Source organism: Gekko japonicus, unplaced genomic scaffold (genome assembly GCF_001447785.1).
Source record: "Gekko japonicus isolate JY-2015 unplaced genomic scaffold, Gekko_japonicus_V1.1 scaffold575, whole genome shotgun sequence".
NCBI classification, from domain to species: domain Eukaryota; kingdom Metazoa; phylum Chordata; class Lepidosauria; order Squamata; family Gekkonidae; genus Gekko; species Gekko japonicus.
Window position 1 is genome coordinate 861,158 of NW_015174291.1, and position 19,339 is coordinate 880,496.

The 19,339-nt window shown below is 43.2% G+C and overlaps 1 protein-coding gene across 2 annotated transcripts in view; it reads right to left on the reverse strand.

Annotated features, from left to right (window-relative positions):
* Positions 1-2,770: 2,770 nt before the first annotated feature.
* The window catches only part of LOC107121176 (protein DDX26B), a 49,237-nt gene continuing 32,668 nt past the window's right edge, over positions 2,771-19,339 (reverse strand). For both annotated transcript variants that reach the window (XM_015424048.1, XM_015424047.1), the window contains 7 exons: positions 18,153-18,276; positions 16,682-16,824; positions 16,288-16,519; positions 7,945-8,334; positions 4,123-4,216; positions 3,316-3,713; positions 2,771-2,940 (listed from right to left, as the gene is read on the reverse strand). In XM_015424048.1, coding sequence (XP_015279534.1) covers positions 3,614-3,713; positions 4,123-4,216; positions 7,945-8,334; positions 16,288-16,519; positions 16,682-16,824; positions 18,153-18,276 — 1,083 coding nt within the window. In that variant the 3' untranslated portion in view covers positions 2,771-2,940; positions 3,316-3,613. The remainder of the gene's footprint in view (positions 2,941-3,315; positions 3,714-4,122; positions 4,217-7,944; positions 8,335-16,287; positions 16,520-16,681; positions 16,825-18,152; positions 18,277-19,339) is intronic.

A 19,339-nucleotide genomic window follows, 5' to 3' on the forward strand; every position in this document is an offset into this window, starting at 1 on the left:
CCGCCACTCGCCCCCCTCACTGCTCGCCGCTTCCCTTTCAAGCGGCGGCGGCGGCAGCCTCGGTTGCCAAGCGTTCCGTGCGCATGCGCACGGAACGGTCTTGCACTTTCGGGGGGATTTAAACATCTCCCCAAAAATTTTTTCAAGGTTTAGCATTTTTGTGCACACGTGGGGACTGGCCCACGTGTGCACAAACCTCCCCCTCCCCCCCCCAAGTGTCCCCGGAGCGCTGATTTAGCGATCCGCACTCACGGGGGCAACTTGGCTATTAGATATATAGATAGTTCTTGCGACTGTGCAGAGCAGTGATGCTCAGGAGCCACATACAGCTGTTCTGGACACCATTCTCCAAAGTGGCACCAATCCCATCACCCAGTGGGCCTGGTTTTGAAACTCCCACTGTTCGCAGGGACTGGCAAGTTGTGAGTCTCATGGCAGAGTTAGAAGGGCCTGTCCTCTCCAGCACATCCTTCATCTCTATATTCACTAATTCCAGTACCCAGGTGGCTAATGGGAGGGAAATGAGCCAGCCAGAAACAAGACCCAAGTAGCCACCTGTGAAAAGAGCAAGCTGGCCACAGTGAGATTGATGGTTTTACTCTCCTTTCTTCACTTGCTGTCCCTCCAGGCACACTGGCATTCTCTCTCATCTGTATTACTGTGCCTTGTGCCAAGGAGGTACAGAGGGACCCCCCTTCCCTCAGTGCATACTGTAGACATGTGGGTTATGGTAATAGTGAATGTGGCTCTCTGTGAGTTAAACCGAGTACCACTGCACTGTTGAGTCTCGTTTAGATTTTAAATGATTTGAGATGTAAAGAGGCAGCTGAACATGGCAGTATACCTTGAGAGATATGGCAAAGCCAGTTTTGAGAACTACCTTGTATAAGTGAAAACCTAACAGGCCTGGTTAAATGACATACATTTTTAAATAACCAGCCTTCCTATAACCAGTCATAAAATAGAACACAGAACTGCATCAAGATCTTACCTGCTTAGGAAAAAAACCCAGCCATCTTGAGTTGGCCAAGTATAGAGGGTCACTTTAATTACACATTTCAGCTCTCAGTGCCTGTAATTGTAAGCTGTGTCTCCAGTTCCCCTCTCTGGAGAGGCTATGGGCAAAGCACAACAGCTACAAAGCATTTGCTCCCATGTGCAAAAAAAGCTGCACACATAATTAAGGCTAGATTTATTTTTAGCGTTTGGAAGTACTGCTTTGCGGGCTTCTTCCATTGTATTTCTGGCTCAGTTCCTCATTCTATGAGAGGAAACTGGAGTCATTGCCATCTCTGCAAACATTTATTTAAAATAAATATTAGCCACCTTTCTTACAGAGCTCAAGGTGGCTTACAATATTCTTTAAAATATTTATTATCATTAACATATGACTGTTTCATCAGCCAAGCTATTGGTCACTCTGTATTGCCTGTTTATGATGGGCAGTTGCTTCAGGGGCTCAGGAACAGAAGAACCTTTCCCAACACCTGCTTAAACTGGAGATGCCTGGGAATGAACTCAGGACCTTTTGCATTTAGAGTTGGTGTACCACCATGGGACTACAACCCCTCCCAATAAACATGTGTACACTTCCAGTTCTAGTCATCCGAAGTCACTCCTGCCATAAGCATACAATTCATATGACAATGAAATGGTAGGACCAGGTTTTGCTAAGGCAACTGTGATGACAAAAAGCTGGAAAAAAGCGCTGAAAATAAATTACATTAGACTCAAGCCTTTTCTACAAGCTGCTGAAACTTTTGTCACATTTGTGCTCCTGGGTCCTTCTCACTGCACAGTTATTTCCCACACTAGCAGCAGCATTTCAGTAATTATGGATTCCAAGTCCTTGCTACTTTGGTAGGGCAAATTAAAAAATGACCAGTGAAATACATACAGGGCGGTGCACAGCTACAGTGGAATCACACACTTCAGCCTCAAGGGCACTCCTCCTGCTTAAGGATTTCCCTTTGACTAACAACTGCAGACTGTCAAACAGACCAGCGATCCCAAGATACTCAACACAACTTCAAAGCTGTTCTCCCTTTGCATTAAGCTCCACTGCAGAGCACAAGCAGAAGAGAACAGGGAGGAGATCTGTGGCACAGCAGCAATGAGGCTGTCTTGTGCCGAGCAATGATTCTCTGTGATAAAGAACAAAGGTATAATCACACAAAAACTGATTGTCAATGGCCAGCCAAAAAGTGAGCAGCTCCATGCCTCTTCTCAGTGATTGTACCACAGTTCAGCTGTTGTCTTCAAGAGGTCGTGTACCAGTGACAGGAAACACTGCTTGTCACCCCTGAGTAAAACCAAAATCAGGCAACCCGGTTCTCAGCAGCAAAGAAAAAGGAGATCATTAGGAAGAAGTACAGACTGCAGGAATGTGAGAGTGCCAGCTGACAAAAGCACAAGTTAGTTCTGTCCTGTTCCTTAGGAGTGGGAGAAAAGAGGCAAGAGGACATTAGTGATTGGCATGGCTTCCCTCTTCAGTTCCTTCAATTTCTTTATTTTGGCTGTTTGCAGACCACCAACTGGATGACCAGACACTCACCAGCAACCCAGTCAGATTAGGCACTTTCTTAGAAAATCATAAAATGATTTTTATTATATACAAGTGCTCAAAAAAATCTCTCATATATATATGTATATGTACATGTACACACACACACCATCTGATATATCAAATTTAGGATCTGATAAACACTGTCCAAAATAATTTCATATGAATCTTTAAAAAGTAAATACATATATATATAGATTTTGGGGAGAGAAAAGGGTTGTGTTTTTCTTTTTTAAAACCCAAAACACAAAAAAACCCCAAAGTTTCCTTTAAGCGCTTCCAAAGCCAAGTCCACGTGAAGAGTCTCCGTCCTCCTCACAAGATGAAAGAGAACTGAAGTCTGGACCTGGGGAGCCTCGGGTGCGCTTTCATAATGTCTGCAGACAAAAGAGAAGAGAGGCTGAGGTAGGTTGCTTAGTGGCTACCAGGGATAGTAGTCACAGGGCTCCTGTTAGCTTTCCTCAACCCAGTCTAGCAGCTGCTTTACTCTCAAGCCTACCCTGAAAACTCATGCCTGGCTTGGCTAGCGATTCTCAGGAAATTTTGCCTTCACGTTTTGTAGTGATAACATGCACTACCACCATGGAGGGACTCTCTCCCCTCTGCTTTTTTTTATTAAAGGACAAAGGATCTCTCCATCACCAGTGAAGATAAAAGCATATGCCATTTTTTTTTAAATGCCATCGACCTGCTGTCTAAAGCGGTGTTACAATGTCTTAGAACAAAGGTTCAAATGAGTAAATTCTGATCACCTGCAGGAGAGGGCAGCACTGGGTACTTTTCTTCAGCCCATTGAGTAGATCAGGCCCTCCAAAGGGGGAGGAGGGGGGAAGCCACACCTTTCGCAGCAAATCCATCAGGGTCACAGCCCAGTTTTGGTGAGACAGGCTCTCAAACGTAAAAACTCCACCCCTTCTTCTCAGATTCCAACAGAAAAACCGCCTGGCTGCCAAGGTGACAGGGGCAGCGGCTGCCACGTCCTCTTCCACTCCTCTGCGACACAGCAAACGCGTTCTCCCTGGTCCGTGCATTCGTCTGGCCGACTCACTATTATCTACTGTTGACATGATTAACTCTGTTGGGCAGGCTGCTGAACTCTATTTCCTCTAGTATTCTCTCTAAGTGCTGTATTAAGACCCGTTTTTTAAACCTAAGAAAGAAAGGGGGGGAGCAATTTAATGTTCAATTTGCACTGAGTCTTCAAATTTTCCCTTCGAAACACTGCAACTTTTGCATTACTACAGAATATGCAAGCAACAATGTTGACAGACCCATCTCTGGCTTCTCTCCAAAATTGACTTGGTTGAACAGTTTAGCATCGTCAAGACAACGATCAGCACGGCAGAGGCCTAGATTTCAATTAACGATCCTAGGCCGTGAGGAAATCCTCAAGACCCATCTGTAGGGGAAGGTCTACTTTAACATTCTGTTCAAATAAGGGAATCTGCCATCTGATCAATATATGTAAGGGAGCAATTTTGAAAAACATTTGCAATGTATGAAAGAAGTGCAGGCCACAGTCTACAATGCAACTTGTGGCACATTGTCTTGATACAAACCTTGCTGCTTCCTTGATAGCAAATTCGATGAAATATTTTTGAATTTCCACAGGGCCTTGTACTTCTTCAAGGAGAGAGAAGATTTTTTCATAATCTGTGACAAAAACCAAAACTATGAGTCAGAAGAAATCTGAACTGGCAGGCCCCACTTCCCCAGCTATCCTTTTTTGATTAAGTACTGGCCTTTTCCCGTCCCCAACCGTAACACAGTTCCAGCTAGCCCTGGTGGAGACTGTGCTCTTTTGTAGACATTCACCACCTGTCACTATAAACACAAAGTTTGCGCTCTCACTTTAAGGGCTGACAGCACATAATTGGAACTTGCTTGGTGACGAGAAGCCAGCCGGCTGACAGGCCTTTCCTTCTGCCACTGCATTTCCCCATTTGCAACTGCAGTCAAACGTAACACTTACCTAGATACGTGTCCAGTAGCACCTTAGAGATCAACAAAATTTTCGGGGTATGAACTTTTGAGAGCCAAAGCTCCCTTCATCATATATGAGTTGGAATGGAGATCTGAGTCCTTATATCCCAGTCAGAAGGTGGGATGGGTATTGCAAAGAAGGAACTCAGAATGCAGAGGTACAATACGAATTGGGGGCAGAAAATTAGCATCTGTAATGAGATAAGAGTCCTATGTCCCTATTCAGCCCTGGGGGATTCACTATTCTGAACTCCTCTACGAACTCAAATTTTGCAATCCCAAATTGTAATCTCCCCTTGAAGCTTCTCTGTTTGAGGACTGCCACTCTTAGGTCAGCAATGGGGGTGCACACAGTTCCCACCAGTTTGGGTATATTGAACTGAAAAAAAAATCCGGTTTCCCCAAAAACCCCGGATCCGAATACTAGTGCAGTATTCAGATCCAGGATTTTTGGGAAATCCTGCATTTTTTCAGGTCCAATGGACCCAAGAAGAAAAGGGGAGGGGGATTGCACACTAGAAGCTGTGTGGGCTGACTTCTCTTGCAGCCCTGTTTAAACCAGGCTGCAAGAGAAGCCAAGTCAAGGCGGGAGGGGGGAGGTCTTAGTTCCCGATGCCCTAGCCGATCCTTGGCTGACTTCTCCTGCAGCTCAGTTTAAGGCAGCATGGAGTTCTCAGCTCCCACCGCCCCAGTGGATCCTCTCTTGTAGCTCGGTTTAAGCCAAACTGTAGGAGGAGCCAGCCCCAGCTGAGGTGGCATGGAGCTCTCAGCTCCTGTCGCACCAGCCAATCTGCAAGTGTTGCCAGCCCCAGAAGCCTGACAAACAGCTACCTGTCCTGTTGTTTTCAGCTCTACCAGTAATTCCTGAATATATCCGGGATTTTCTAGCCAGTTTTTCCGAGAAAACATAGATACATTTGGGATGCTGAAATATACCCCAAAAATACCAATGTATTTTTCGGGTAGTATATTTTCAGCTTGGGAAGATCTGAATGCACAGGTGGAATCCTGTGTGTGAGACAGCTTTGGTAGATCCAAATGCATACCCCTAATCAGCAATGGAATGACTTGGAAGATTAAAATGTTCTCCCACTGGTTTTCGAGTGCTGTGGCTTTTAATGTCGGATATGTCTGTTTATTCTTTTGCATGGGGAATGACCTGCTTGTCTGTTGTAGAGAGTGGAAGGGCATTGGACACATTTGATGGCATATATAACACTGGAACAAGTGAATGAACCTGAGATGGTATGACTAGTGTTGTTAGGGCTGGTGGTTTGTGTTGGCAAAGTGAATATGGGGACAGAGTTAGCATCTCGGTCTGTTGCAGGCCCTGGTCCATGCATGTTAGGAAGAGCACTGTTGTCAATGAGAAGTTGTTTAAGGTTAAGAGGCTGTCTGTGAGCAAAAAAAGGTTAGTGTCCCAATACCTGTGAGAGGGGCATAACACTGTTCATCAGTGTTGAATCAGTTTGTATTGGGAGCTGTAAGTGACCACTGGGGTGTGCATTTGGGTGAACCCGAACCAAAAATATACCTGAAAAACACCTTATCAGTATTTTGGGGGTATATTTTGGCTACTCAGATGTATCCAGGTTTTCTCTGGGAAAGAGGAAAAAATATCCCAGAAAAAATTCTGGATATATTTGGGAATTACTGGCAGACCTGAAAACAGAGGGTCTCAGCTGTTTGTGGGGCTTCTACTGCAGGATCAGGACTGGCTGTGCTGCGGGGAGCCGAGTGTTCCCGCCAGCTCGGCTTGGGGCTGGCTTCTTCTGCAACCCGGTTTAAACTGGGCTGCAGGAGAAGCCATCCCAGCCAAGATCTGTGTGTCTCAGGGAGAATTCACCCCAAGGCACGCAGATCCTGGTTTAAATCACACTGTAGGAGAAGCCAACACAGACCCAGGATCGGGCTGGCTTTTTTTTAAAAAAAAGCAAGAATTTTTCTTCTCGGGTCTATTGGATCCAAAAAATTTCAGGATTTATGGTATTCGGATGCGGGATTTTTTTGGAAATACCGAAATTTTTCTCGGTCCAACAGACCTGAACCAAAAAATACTAACTTTTTAAAAAATTGCACACCTTTAGTGACCATCAGTGGTGTTCTGTTGTTTTGTTTGGATCTATCTTGTAGCAGGTTATCCCTTGGTATCATTCTGGCTCTGGGAGGGGCCGTGGCTCAGTGACAGAACATCTACTTGGCAAGTGGAAGGTCCCAGGTTCAGTCCCTGGCATCTCCAGTTGAAAGCACCAGGATCTGAAAGACCTCTGCCTGAGACCCTGTTCAGGCTGATCTACTTCCTTACTACAACAGGTGGGTATTGTAATTTCAACAGGTGAGAATCTCTGTCTGCGGGATTGGAACAGATGTGGCTGTACCAGAGGGCTTGGCTATAAATAATGGATTATTTGTTGCGTTTAGAATGATGGCTGGAGGCATGTAGATATGTTCGGTGAGCAGGTTTCTAGTCTAAGATGGCCTCTATGCTACCATTATGTACGTGTACAGTGGTGTCTAGAAAATGTACTTCTGTAAATAGTGGATTATTTGTTGCGTTTAGAATGATAGCAGGAGGCATGTAGATATGTTCGCTGAGCAGGAGGTTTCTAGTCTAAGATGGCCTCTATGCTACCATTATGTATTTGTACAGTGGTGTCTAGAAAATGTACTTCTTGTGTGGATTGGTTCATGGTCACGTTGATGGTAGGGTGGAAAGTCTCTAAGGTGCTACTGAGTCTTACCTAATTGTTCTACTGCAGACCAACATGGCTACCCACTGAAACACTTATCTAGTACCGTTACTAGGATTTCTAGTATTTTCTCATGGCACTGCTTCACAGGTTACTAAGTTAAGCGTCCGCTACAACATGCACCCAATAGCTGCATAAAGTACTCTAAAAAAAAATTCACACCCCAACCCTACAATGTGTGTCCTATCATTCCACCCTTATCCAGAAAGTATTCGTTAAACTATGCTTTGAATATAAGAGTTATTAAAAATGCAGCCCTGATGACAAAAGGCTGGGGTTCAATCAAACATTACTAGAGGCAAAAGGATTTCTGCTCACAAGAGTTCAAAAATACCCCCTAAAATGCTGGGGGGGAGGGGGAGAAAGTCACACTTCCATGGGCTGAAATCCTTCCATCCCCTAAAGCATTCAGCTGGATCCAAGTAATGGACATCCAAGTAATGGGCATGGCTCTTGCTTCCAAGAAGCCTGTTTAGAAGAGGAACAATGGGAACAGTACCAAGAGTTCCTTCAGGATTAAAGCATTTATTAATAAAGTGTAACACTGTATTTTGCACTTGTTAAAAGTAACCTGGGGGGCTTATAGTTTTTCCCTCTTTTCAAGGGGACCAAAGCTGGTCAACACTTTGGTCCCCTTTTAATACTTACTTCTTCCAGGCTTGCGAACCTCCTTCATTACTTTGATTTTGATAACTTCGTTGTTCCCTTCAAACATACTGGGTGTGATTTTCACTGCATTTGGCACAGTTCCTGATGAAGACTCCACTGTTAGTTTTTGGTCCTCTGCAGGCATGCCATAATTTAAGGGTCCCCGAACAAGGGAGTTGGTAACAGGCCTATGGTCCAACCCATCCTCTCCAATGCAATTCAGTTCATTAGGCAGAGAATCCACATCATTTGGGAGATCATCATCCACTAGAGCAACAGAAGATGGTGGAACCTGGTGTGTCAGCAGCCCATCCACCTGCTTGTCCAGCAACTGGAAGTTTTCTACTTTCTTCTCATCAGTGCTATCTTGGACCATGTTGCTGTTGGCATCTTCAAGAAACAAAGGTTTGCACTTAGCTCTAACACAGGTTTAAATATATATATATATATATATAAAGCTAACCACAGGACACCACCAAAGGGGCTCAAAACCATCTCTTCTAGAAACTGGAGTATTTTAGCTGAAACCAAAGTGGGAGCTCATTGAAACATGTCCCATATCTTTTAATAGAAAGCCTCAAAAATGTCTACGTACAAAACTGGCTAAGCTCTATTTCTATAGTTATCTAAGGTGGAGTGTAATTTGTACTTAATTCAACTTTGCAGCAACCCAGCGTATATGTTTGACATATGGGAGCGCAGACTGAAACTGATAGTGATTTCCTCCCTGAGGTCTCCAAAGGGTTTACAGTGGAGCTGAGATTTAAACCCAACCTTCCCAACACTCTGTCACACCGTGGCCAAAAATACCAAGTGCCATCAGGAGGTCCAGCAGTGGGGCCAGGACACTAGAAGCTCTCCCACTGTTGGCCCCCCAAGCACCAAGAATACAGAGCATCACTTGCCCCAGAGTTCCTATCTATACCTTGTGGCTAATAGCCACTGATGGACCTCTGCTCCATATGTTTATCTAATTCCCTCTTGAAGCTATCCATGCTTTTAGCCGCCGCCACCTCCTGTGGCAGAGACCAGGTGCTTTGCACAGAAAGAGCACCACACTGGGCTTCCCCAACCCCAGAGCAAAGCATCTGTAAACAGAAGAATCTCCAGAGGAGGGTGCCAAAAGGGCATGCCAGAAAGGAGATTCATCTCGATGGACCACCAAGGGAGAATGATAAGAACCTCCAAAGGGATGAGCAGAGTCCGCTTCAGTGAGTGATTTTGAATATCGAAGGAGCAGAGAAACCACAGCTGCAGGGGTCGCATCAGGAAGGCGAATGTTTGGGATGACAAACATAGCCGAGGCAAAAATTCCCAAGAGTCTCATGACTGCCTGAGCCAACTGGTTGGGACAACTGACCAATTCAGAAGTCAGAGTCGTGACAGAGTGTTCTAGACCTTGGAAGGAACACTGCCTGGTGCTGAATATTGAAGAGAAACCCGAGAAACTTCTAGGTTTGGATGGACTCCAGAAGGGATTTTGGCAAATTCACACAATAGACTCAAGCAGGTCATTAGAGAAAGGGTGCCCCAAACATCTGCCTTGAGTTGCAACTCTTTTTTTTAATATTATAATTTTATTACAATAGGTTTAAGATAAACAATTAACCAAAATAACATTTGTAAAAGGTAACAATTAGAGAACTATTACATTAAATACCAGATAATGAAATGAAATATACGTTCTGTTTACATTCTTAGTTATAATATTCTTCAATTACCAAAGATGTAAATCATTTATTATATTTGGAATCCCTTCTTGTTGTGTTAAATATTCTAATGTTGGAAACCATATTGAACCATATTTAGCCTCTGGCTCACACATTTTTGTCTTCTTAGCTCAGAAAATATGGCTCCAGAGCAAACTAATTTATGCAGTAGCCAAATCATTCACTCACAACTTTAATGCCAGTAGCTCACAAAGTAGAATTTTTGTTCACAAGACTCCACAGCTTAGAGGGAGCACTGTTTGGTAATATCTTTGGAAATTTGGGAAACCAAGTCCACCATCAGAAATCTGTTTGCATAAAGTAGTTCTGTTTATTCGGTGGTGTTTATACGCCCCAAAGTAGTATACTAACAATTTTTGCCAAATTTGAAGTTGAGATGTGGATCATCTCATCGGAATTGCTCTAAATAAAAATATAAATTTTGGAAGAGACCAGATGCTTTGCACAAAAAGAGCACCACACTGGGCTCCCCAACCCCAGAGCAAAGCATCTGTGAACAGAAGAATCTGTATAAGGAGTTCTATTAAATTTGAGGCATATCTTTTATAAAAGTCTGGTGTAAAGCCATCAGGCCCAGGAGCTGTTTGTTTTTAATTTCTTTATGGCAATTGCTACTGCTGCTTCTGTGAAAGGTGAGTTCATATATTTTTTATGTTCTTGTGAAAGTTTTATTGTACTATTTTTCCAGATATGAATTTATCAATACAGGATTAATATTTTAACTATATAATGACTTGTAATAGTCTAAAAAACCTTGGGAAATGTTATTTGTTTTATATTGGAGAATATTTTTATTATCTCTAATAGCTGTAATTAATTTAGCTTCCTTTGTTTGTTTTACATATCTGGATAATAATTTTAGTGCTCTGGGAGAGTTTTGCCATGTCTTTTGCTTTAAGAATAATAGATTTTGTTATATCTTGTTTGTATTTAATACATCCAATTTTTTCCTTGCCTTTAATAATTGTATGTTTTGGGACTCCTGTTTTTTTGTGAATATTCTCCAGTTCAGTTACCTCAGTTACTAATTCTTCTCTCTCTCTCTCTCTTTTTTTTTAGGTACAAAGTTTTTGATATGAGAAAACCTCTGGCTACTGGCTTAAGTGCATCCCATATGATGGTTTGAGCCATACCCTCTGTGGTGTTATAAAGAAAATAGTTTTTGATATTCACTTCAGTTTCTCTGGCTACTTCTGGATTTGCTAATAAAGTTCTATTTAAAATCCAAGATGATCATTGTGGTGTCTCGTTTTTTAGTAGAAATATACAATCAATCCAATTATGATTAGACCATTCTAAAGAACCAATTTGTGTAGATTGCACCTTATTTACTAGTGCAGGCGATATTAATATATAATCAATCCAAGTGTATGTCATATGTCATGCTGAGAAATAAGAATAGTCTCTTTCCAGATTTTCTCCAAATATCTACTAACAGAAATTCTTCTAAAATTTTAGCTAATTGAGAAGTTGATGATGGGGGGGGGTTTCTGTTTTTTTGAATAAGAAGATTTGTCAAGCTTGTAATAAGTAATGTAATTCAGATCGCTCTCAATAATAATATCTCCCTCTCTGAATGCTCCAAGGTTTTCAAGTGTTGTCCTAAGAAAGGGAAGTTGTTCTTCATTTGGGGCATATATTATAGCTAAAATGACTGCACTTGTCATCCAAAAAACGAGTAACAAATAAAATATCTTCTTCTGAATCTATGAGTAATCTTGATTGTGTAAATCGTAATTTGCTCGAAATTAAAATGGCTACACCTTTTACTTTAGATGTGCCTGTAACCTGAAATTGCAATTTATATTTATTAGTATGAAAGAGGGATTTTGATTTGTTTTTATTATGCATCTCCTGAAGGAAGACTATATCTGGCTGTTCTCTATTAATTTGAGTGCAAATTCTTTTGCGTTTTGTGGGATTGTTGAGTCCACACATGTTATAAGTCAAACACTTAAAAAGAATTAGCCATTTTGTAAATTAGTTTTGTTAAAGATACTATTTCGATATAGATATATAAGAAAACAATATGCAGAGGGATATAAGACAAACCAAAAACTTATTTTTCCTACAGTTTGTTAATCAAAGGTAAATATCTTATCACAAAACAGTCCATAACTAATTTATTTACTTTATATTATGTTTATGATTGTTACTTATCACGCTAAGGTATATATATTTGAAATAGAAAAAATTATAAAACTATACAATTATAACCCCCCCTTTAACACTAACTTATCAACTAATTAACACAAACAATTCCTACTAAACTTGTATTTATGAAGCATTTACTTATAAATAATAATGACCTCAAATGCTCCTGCATAATACTTTTTGTGCAGAAATGTAAGAATACTCTGTTCCCACTTCGTAATGCAAAGTCTAACAAAAAAGAGAGAGAGAGAGAGGTACTAGTGTAGATAATTGACTCCCTTCCTACCCTTGGCTTTATAAATCTACTTATAAATACTATCCCAAGATTATATATTAAATAATAGCATATTATCAAATTAAATTACATTTTAAACCGCACTATAGTTTACAGTAATACTTAAATTTTTGTTTCATTCTTGCTCCACTGCAGGATTTTATTTTCTTTATGGGGCGTTAAATTAAAGTTTATTTTTCTTTTCACTGATCTTCTATCTAAGTCCATTGGTTGATCTTGTAGTTTGAGAGCCTCTAGCACAGGGGTGTCAAACTCATTTGTTATGGAGGGCCGGATTTGACATAAATTGGACTTTGTCGGGCCGGGCCACGTGGGTCATAAAATGTAATGTCAGGAGATATAAACTTTATAAAGGACACAAACACAAAGACTTTTTTTACTTAAAATAAAAACATGCCTGAAACATTAGCATTCTTGAATATTTTGTTTATTTAACATTCTCTGATAACTGACACCTTGTTCTGAATTACTGAATCAAAATGTCTGTGCTGTAGCAATCTGGGAGGGGGAGGAGCCTCAGCCCAGTGCAGGAAGTAGAAGCTTGCCTACTATCTCTCCTGAGTGACTGAGAGTCTAGGAAAGCAAGCTATAACGCAACAGCAGCAGCAGAAGTGGACGAAGAAGCAGGAGACAGCCAGTCCCTTGTGGGCCTGATCCAGCCCCCAGGCCACATGTTTGACACCCCTGCTCTAGTGGAAGGGATCCAGAAGCAAGATCTGTAGCACTCAGTAGACCTTTGTGCCAGACTTGGAATGTAGCTGCTGCAGTCCATCTGTAGTGTATATTTGCTTCTTGCAATTGTGATGTGATAGACTTTAATTCTCTTTGGAGAGTTATAGCTTCAGGTGGGAGATCAGGAAACACTTCTACTTTTATTTCTGAAAAATACAAATGTCCTTTAAGCTGAGCTTCAGTTAATATTTTCTTCTTTGTTCTAATGTGGCAAGGAATGTGGCAAGGAATGTGGCAAGGATATCTCTGGGTCCATTCCGGAGGTCCTTGTTTCGTTATCCAAGTTTATAAGCTTTTCCTATGATAGGGACCACGTTTTCTTCCAGCTTGAAGACAAATGCTATCCAAAGTGCCACGAATATTGGGATATCTGCAGTTTCTTTGGATCCCTCCAGAAAGCCCTGAAATTTCAGATTGAACTGCCATGCTTCCATTTCCAGAGACAAAATCCTTTTTCTGAGTGTCCTCTTCTGATTTTATAGTTTTAAGTTCTTCCTGTGTTTGTTGACCAATGATTAAGGTATGATCTGCTTTACGATCAACTTCCTTTAGAGTCTTCTGAATTGCACCTAGTTGAGATTGTATAGATTCAAAGACTTGTTTCAGCCTGGCTTCCATATCGTTCATTTATTTTAAAATATTTGCCATTTCTTCTTCCGTCAAGATTTTTCTTAAAACTGTGTTGTTGGCCATTCTGTTTTTCTTGGCGCCCAGAGAGTATCGAGTGGGGTGCAGTTTTTCTGGGCGCATGAACTCAATCACCAGTGCCCACGAAGTCGTTTTGTTTTTAGGAACTTTCCATCCTGTTTTTCCCATCCCTTTGGTATGTTTATTTCTCTGTGTGGTGTGATTTAAGAACCAAAATAGGTAGGGGAGGAGAGGAGCTTAAGATCTAAGTGGCCATCTTGTTCAGCACCACGCCACGCCCCCTTGAGCTGCAACTCAGAGTGGGCAACAAGGAGCCAGTTGTTAATGTAAGGATAAAAAACAATGCCCTGGTGATGAAGAGCTGCAATGACCACCGCCACTGTCTTGGTGAAAACACGAGGGACGGTGGAGAGACTGAAAAGCAGAACCCTGTACTGGTAATGATCAGCGCCAGTGCTCCCTCTAAGCTGTGAAGTCTTGTGAGCAAAAATTCTACTTTGTGAGCTGCTGGCATGAAGGTTGTAAGCAAGCAACTTGGATGCTGTATAAATTAGTTTGCTCTGGAGCCATCCTTCCTGAGCTAAGACAGAAATGTGTGAGCTGGAGGCTAAAAAACTCTGAGCTAGCTCACACTGACTCAGCTTAGAGGGAACACTGATCGGCACAGATAGCAAATCGAAGAAACTTGAGCTGCTGAGGCCAAATGGTGATATGGAAGTGGGCATCATGGCGATCAGTGAACGCCAGCCACCTGTCCTTAGGCAGAAGAGGAAGAATGGATGCGGAACTTCCTGTGCTGTACAAAGACATTCAGATCTCGAAGATCCATGAATGCTTGAACACCACCATCCTTTTTGCGGACTGTGAAGTACTTGGAGTAGAAGCCGAGATTCCGTTGTGCCACCAGAACTATTTCAATGGCTCCCTTGAGGAGCAGAGTGTGCACTTCCTTCTGGAGTGAGGGAGGTGGCATGACGACAAAATGATGGAAGGTTGGAAGCGAAACAAACTCTAGGGCATACCCCACGTGGATGATCAAGAACTGGAGAAATAGTGTCAAGGCTCCCTGCGGTCATAGCATGAGCAAGGAGAGAACCAGAACACCAACCAATGCTTCCCGACACAGACCGAAGCATATTGAGACATAGAGATTTGGACTGCATCCGCAACACTTGCTGATCTGGTGTGATGCAGTCAATCTGAGAGGAAAGAACCAGCGTCAACACCGGGGGCAGGTACTCTTGTGTTGTCGCCATCGTAAATGCCAGGCGAGCCACTGGTGTTGATGTCGAGATCCTGGAAATTACAATGGGACTGATAACCGGGGCAGCAGGAGTGACAGCCAAACTCAACTTTTTTTATTTTGAAGTCGATGCCTCAGTACCCTCTGGCCACTTGGACTTATTTGGCTTCTTAACTGCTGGTTTGGTCAGAGCTACAGAGTCCAACGGTTTTTGAGTGGGAACCAAGGAAGGTCTATAGGCAGCCAAAGACATTCCGGGATGAAATGCAGCTTCAAGCAGAACTGCCTTGAGATGCGCTCCATGATTGCGACGGGCTGCTTAGTGTGAACCTGGCACAATGAGGACAACCCTCTACGTGATGCTGTTTCCCAAGGCAGAGAAGACACAAATTGTGCCCGTTGTTTGAAAGAAGCTTTGCAGGGCAGCGGCGACACTCCTTAAAAAAGAGAGTGCATCCCATATGCACAACTTCCCGACCAGGGAGAGGGAGGGGAAGGGTAAAAAGAGGAAACAGTCGAAAGGGAAAAAAGTAAACTTTTTTTCTTTATTAAAAATATTTTTGTAGGAAGAACAGGAAGAAACAAGGACTAATGAAGAAAAGACCGGTAAAGAATTGAAGAACTTAGCTGAGGCGAAGCGAGGAGCGACGAAGAGAGGTGTGAAGGCAAGGGTGGTTGAAGAAGAACTGAGTAGGAGGCTGCTCTCTCACCCACTCCAGGCATGGCCAGTGCACGCCTGCTCCCCAGAGCGGGAAGACAGCCTGCCCAAAAGCCTCTGAGGCAAGCTCTAAAAGTTTCTTTGGTGAGGTCATCCGCAGGCGCCCAACCCATGTGTGGGTCAGCACAGAGACCACGAAGAGGATCAGGGATTCCCAACATGGTGCCTGTCAACTGTTTTACAAAGTGGGCGAGGCTCTTGTCCCGCAGGGCTTCTGACTAGCCACCAAAGATCTGATTCCCTGTGCAGATTAAAATAACTGTTTGCTTCATTCTCTATCATTCCTCTTTCCCAGTGTAGTTTTTAAATTACCCCTCTTTTCCACTGCATCTGGGCTTCTTCTGTGTGTATGGGCTCTGCCTCCTGCAGGAGCCGTTTTGTGGTTGCACCCACCACCTTGTGCCAGAATTCTAAAGGTGTACAACGCCTCAAAACGGTTGGGGACTTCTGCTTTACCATGACGTTCCCAGGGGTGTGTGAAACCAAAAACAGGGCATAAGCTTAGGGGAGCCACCTGTTGGTAAAAGAGGAATATTCCAAAGTTGTCCCATGTACAATCCTATCTTACTTTGAAGATATACTGCTCTTGTAAAGCACACAAAAGCTACTTTACATGCAACTCAAAACTTCATGTGGACACCTTAAAACATAGTGCACTCACATGACAAAAGGGCATTTATCATACAAATACACACATCAGGGGCTGGGACTGGCTGCAGCTCCCTGCCATAGAATGCATAAAGCAGCCCTAACAGGCAAAGGCAATTCAAGGAGAGAAGCCACGAAGGCATGAAGAAAAAGTCAACTAGCCATTTTGAAATACCTTTGTAGGCTGGCAAAGCTTTGAGGTTGGGGGTGGATGGGGATCCTACAGCCGACGGCGGTCCCTTTCCGCCCACGTGGTTAGCTATCACAGGCGGTGTCTGGGGTCGTCTCAACAGTGGGGACATGCTGCGCCGCCTTTTCAGAGAGGCAGGAGTGTTGGGCTCTCCCGGACGCTTGATTTTGTTCTGAGGCCCAGCAACAAATTCATCTGCTTCATCAATCATCATTCCCTGGAGGAAAAAAAAACAACAGCATCCCCATACGTTTTTATTATTTTCTTGACACCCGCAGCCCTGTTGAAAGAAGCAACTCCACTTGCTGCACAATCACCAGAAATTGCCAATGAAGTGATTCAGCCAATTACTGTAGAAAATAACATTGATTGAGCCTACCTTCTTATCCTGCTTGAAAGGATTACCGAAAGTATGAAGCCTTTTTGGTTGGTCTGGGTCAATTTCCCGAAGTGGAGAAGGCATCATCTTCAGGTATTCCTGGTAGTTCCCCATCTGAGCCACAGGAACACTGTGAAGGCAGTCTGCAACAAAAAGTTATGTACTGTTTTCAAAATAGAGAAATTCAGCCTTCTACCTTATTTAACATTTCAGATTTTTCCCCTTGTGGCCGGAAGCCACATTTTCTTTACTGTTCTTGATCAACAGTGAGAGAGGCTTTCACGGTTCACCCACTGCTGTGATGTGAACACCACGGGGAATAGTTGACCCCACCCGTTTCAAGAGGTACAATCACATTATGTGGTTTAACAAGGCCTTGCCAGAATCAGAAGTAACTACAGAGCCAAATATTTATACAGCCTAGGCACTAGTTTGTTTAGAAGATTTCTCAAAGACTAATTTTTCAAAGTCTGAAGCCCATGTAGCCGCATTGGTTACAAACCGTGTATCCTAAAGTACCATTGGTTAAATTTTATTTATTTACTTCATTTATATCTTGCCTTTCTCCCCAGTGGGGGGACCCGAAGCATCTATTTTTCACTCCTCCATTTTATCCTCATAACAAGCTAGGGTTGCTGGTCCCCCTTGTCGATCCGGCAGGAGGGATTCGCGGGGCGTTCTGGAGGTGGTGGGGGAAGTGACCACCCCAGCGCCGCTCTAGTTTCGGGCAAAACTCTATTGTAAATTCGCCCTCAAACAATTTCACCCGGGGGGCTTCCATACAGTAAGGATTAGAACCCGGGCCTCACGGATCTTAGTCCAATACTAACTATTACACCACACTGTCCCAACAATGTTGCACTAAAACATCTTTTCCTATATGCTTTATTGTAGAAAACGTTAATAGGAAGGGTATAATTAAAGCCCACATTTTCTTTTGTAAACAGTACAGTTATAAGGATGAAGTTTCCCTCGCTTTCTATGAGCCACCTTTAAAACTCTTAGAAAATGGAGTACAAGAGAGCAAAAATATAGACATTAGCTGTTGTAGATTTTCCGGGTTTTATGTCCGTAGTCTTGGCATTGTAGGACCTGACTTTTCGCCAGTAGCTGTGACTGGCATCCTCAGAGGTATAACACAGGTATAACATCCTCAGAGGTATAACACAGAAAGACGGAGTACTTTCTGTGTCAAGGTTCAAGACAATGCAATGAGGTTGTAACAAAAGGTCTCTCCAACTGCAGTTCCCCAAATCAAGTCAACTAACAAGACAGGGATATGGTGGTACCTTTCCTTGGAGATATAAGGAAGAGTAAATGTGCCGTTTCAAACACCTGTGGTAGTTTAGGCATAGTACATGTTACATCATCACAGGATTTAGGACAAGATTCTTCAGACTCCACCCAAAGAGACCCAAACTCGTATCTCATTTCAGTAATTCCAACACTAACAAAGTGGGTAAGCACTAACCTTCATCCTGGCCCAGAATAAGTTTGTGCGTTTTCAGCAAGTTAGTCCTCATTCTAGTCAACTGGTCTAAAAGACTGCGACGAGGAATATCATAAGCGTTCCGGTATGCCTGAGGCTTCAGATCCTGTTTTTTGGCAAACAGAGCAGACTTTTGATTAATCCAGCACTTCCAGCCACCATCTAAAGCATTCCTAAATTTTACTGCTATTCAATAATCTGGCTTTCTTTATGGGTCACACATTTTTGCCCGCCAGCTTCACATGGCTAATCGGTACTGGTGGTTTCAAACAATTTTTCTGCTGTGATTCATGGATTCATTTTGTCCATTAAAAATGATAGTAACTGTGAATTCTATACTGCCTCTTGAAAGCCATGAGTAATGGAACATCTACCCCTTAAAACTCCAATAAAGTTCTGGCATCAGAAAATAGAGCTGAGCTGGCATTGTTGCCCATAACTGAATGTAGTGCCAGCTGTTAGAGGTACCTTAGAGTATGACAGGAGCACCCAGTTCGAAAAAACAGGTTGCTTACCTGTAACTGATCGAGTGGTCATCTGTGCATTCACACCCATGGGATCTAGTGCGCACGCGCTGGATCGATCGGTGCTGTAGCAAGCTCTTTTAATAGATTTTCACGCCCAGTCCTTCGGGCATGCGCAGGAACCCCACCGCGCATGCCCAGAGGGGTGGCCGCGGACATCCCGCCAATTCCTTCAAACCGCCGCAAATCAACCCCTATTAAAAATGTAGAAGCTGACATCAGCGGGGCAGGAGGGCGGGTGGTGTGAAGGCACAGATGACCACTCGAAGATCATCAGTTACAGGTAAGCAACCTGTTTATCTTCAACGTGGTCTCTGTGCTTCACACCCATGGGAGATTAGCGAGCAGTGGTCTACCTGGAGGAGGGTGCTGGCAGGTCCTTTACTGCGTAGCCGAAGACAGAATGTGACGTCCCATGCTGGTATTGGTGTTCTTACGGACGTCTAGGGCGTAGTGCCTAATGAAGGTGTTAGGCGTGGCCCACGTAGCGGCTTTGCAAATGTCCGTCAACGGCACTCCCTGGAGGAAGGCAGTGGAAGTTGCGACAGCTCTGGTAGAATGGCTGTTTGGCGATCAGGTAACATAGACGGATGAGACCCACAATCCACTTTGACAGGCGCTGAGCCGTGATGCGAGTGCCCAGCC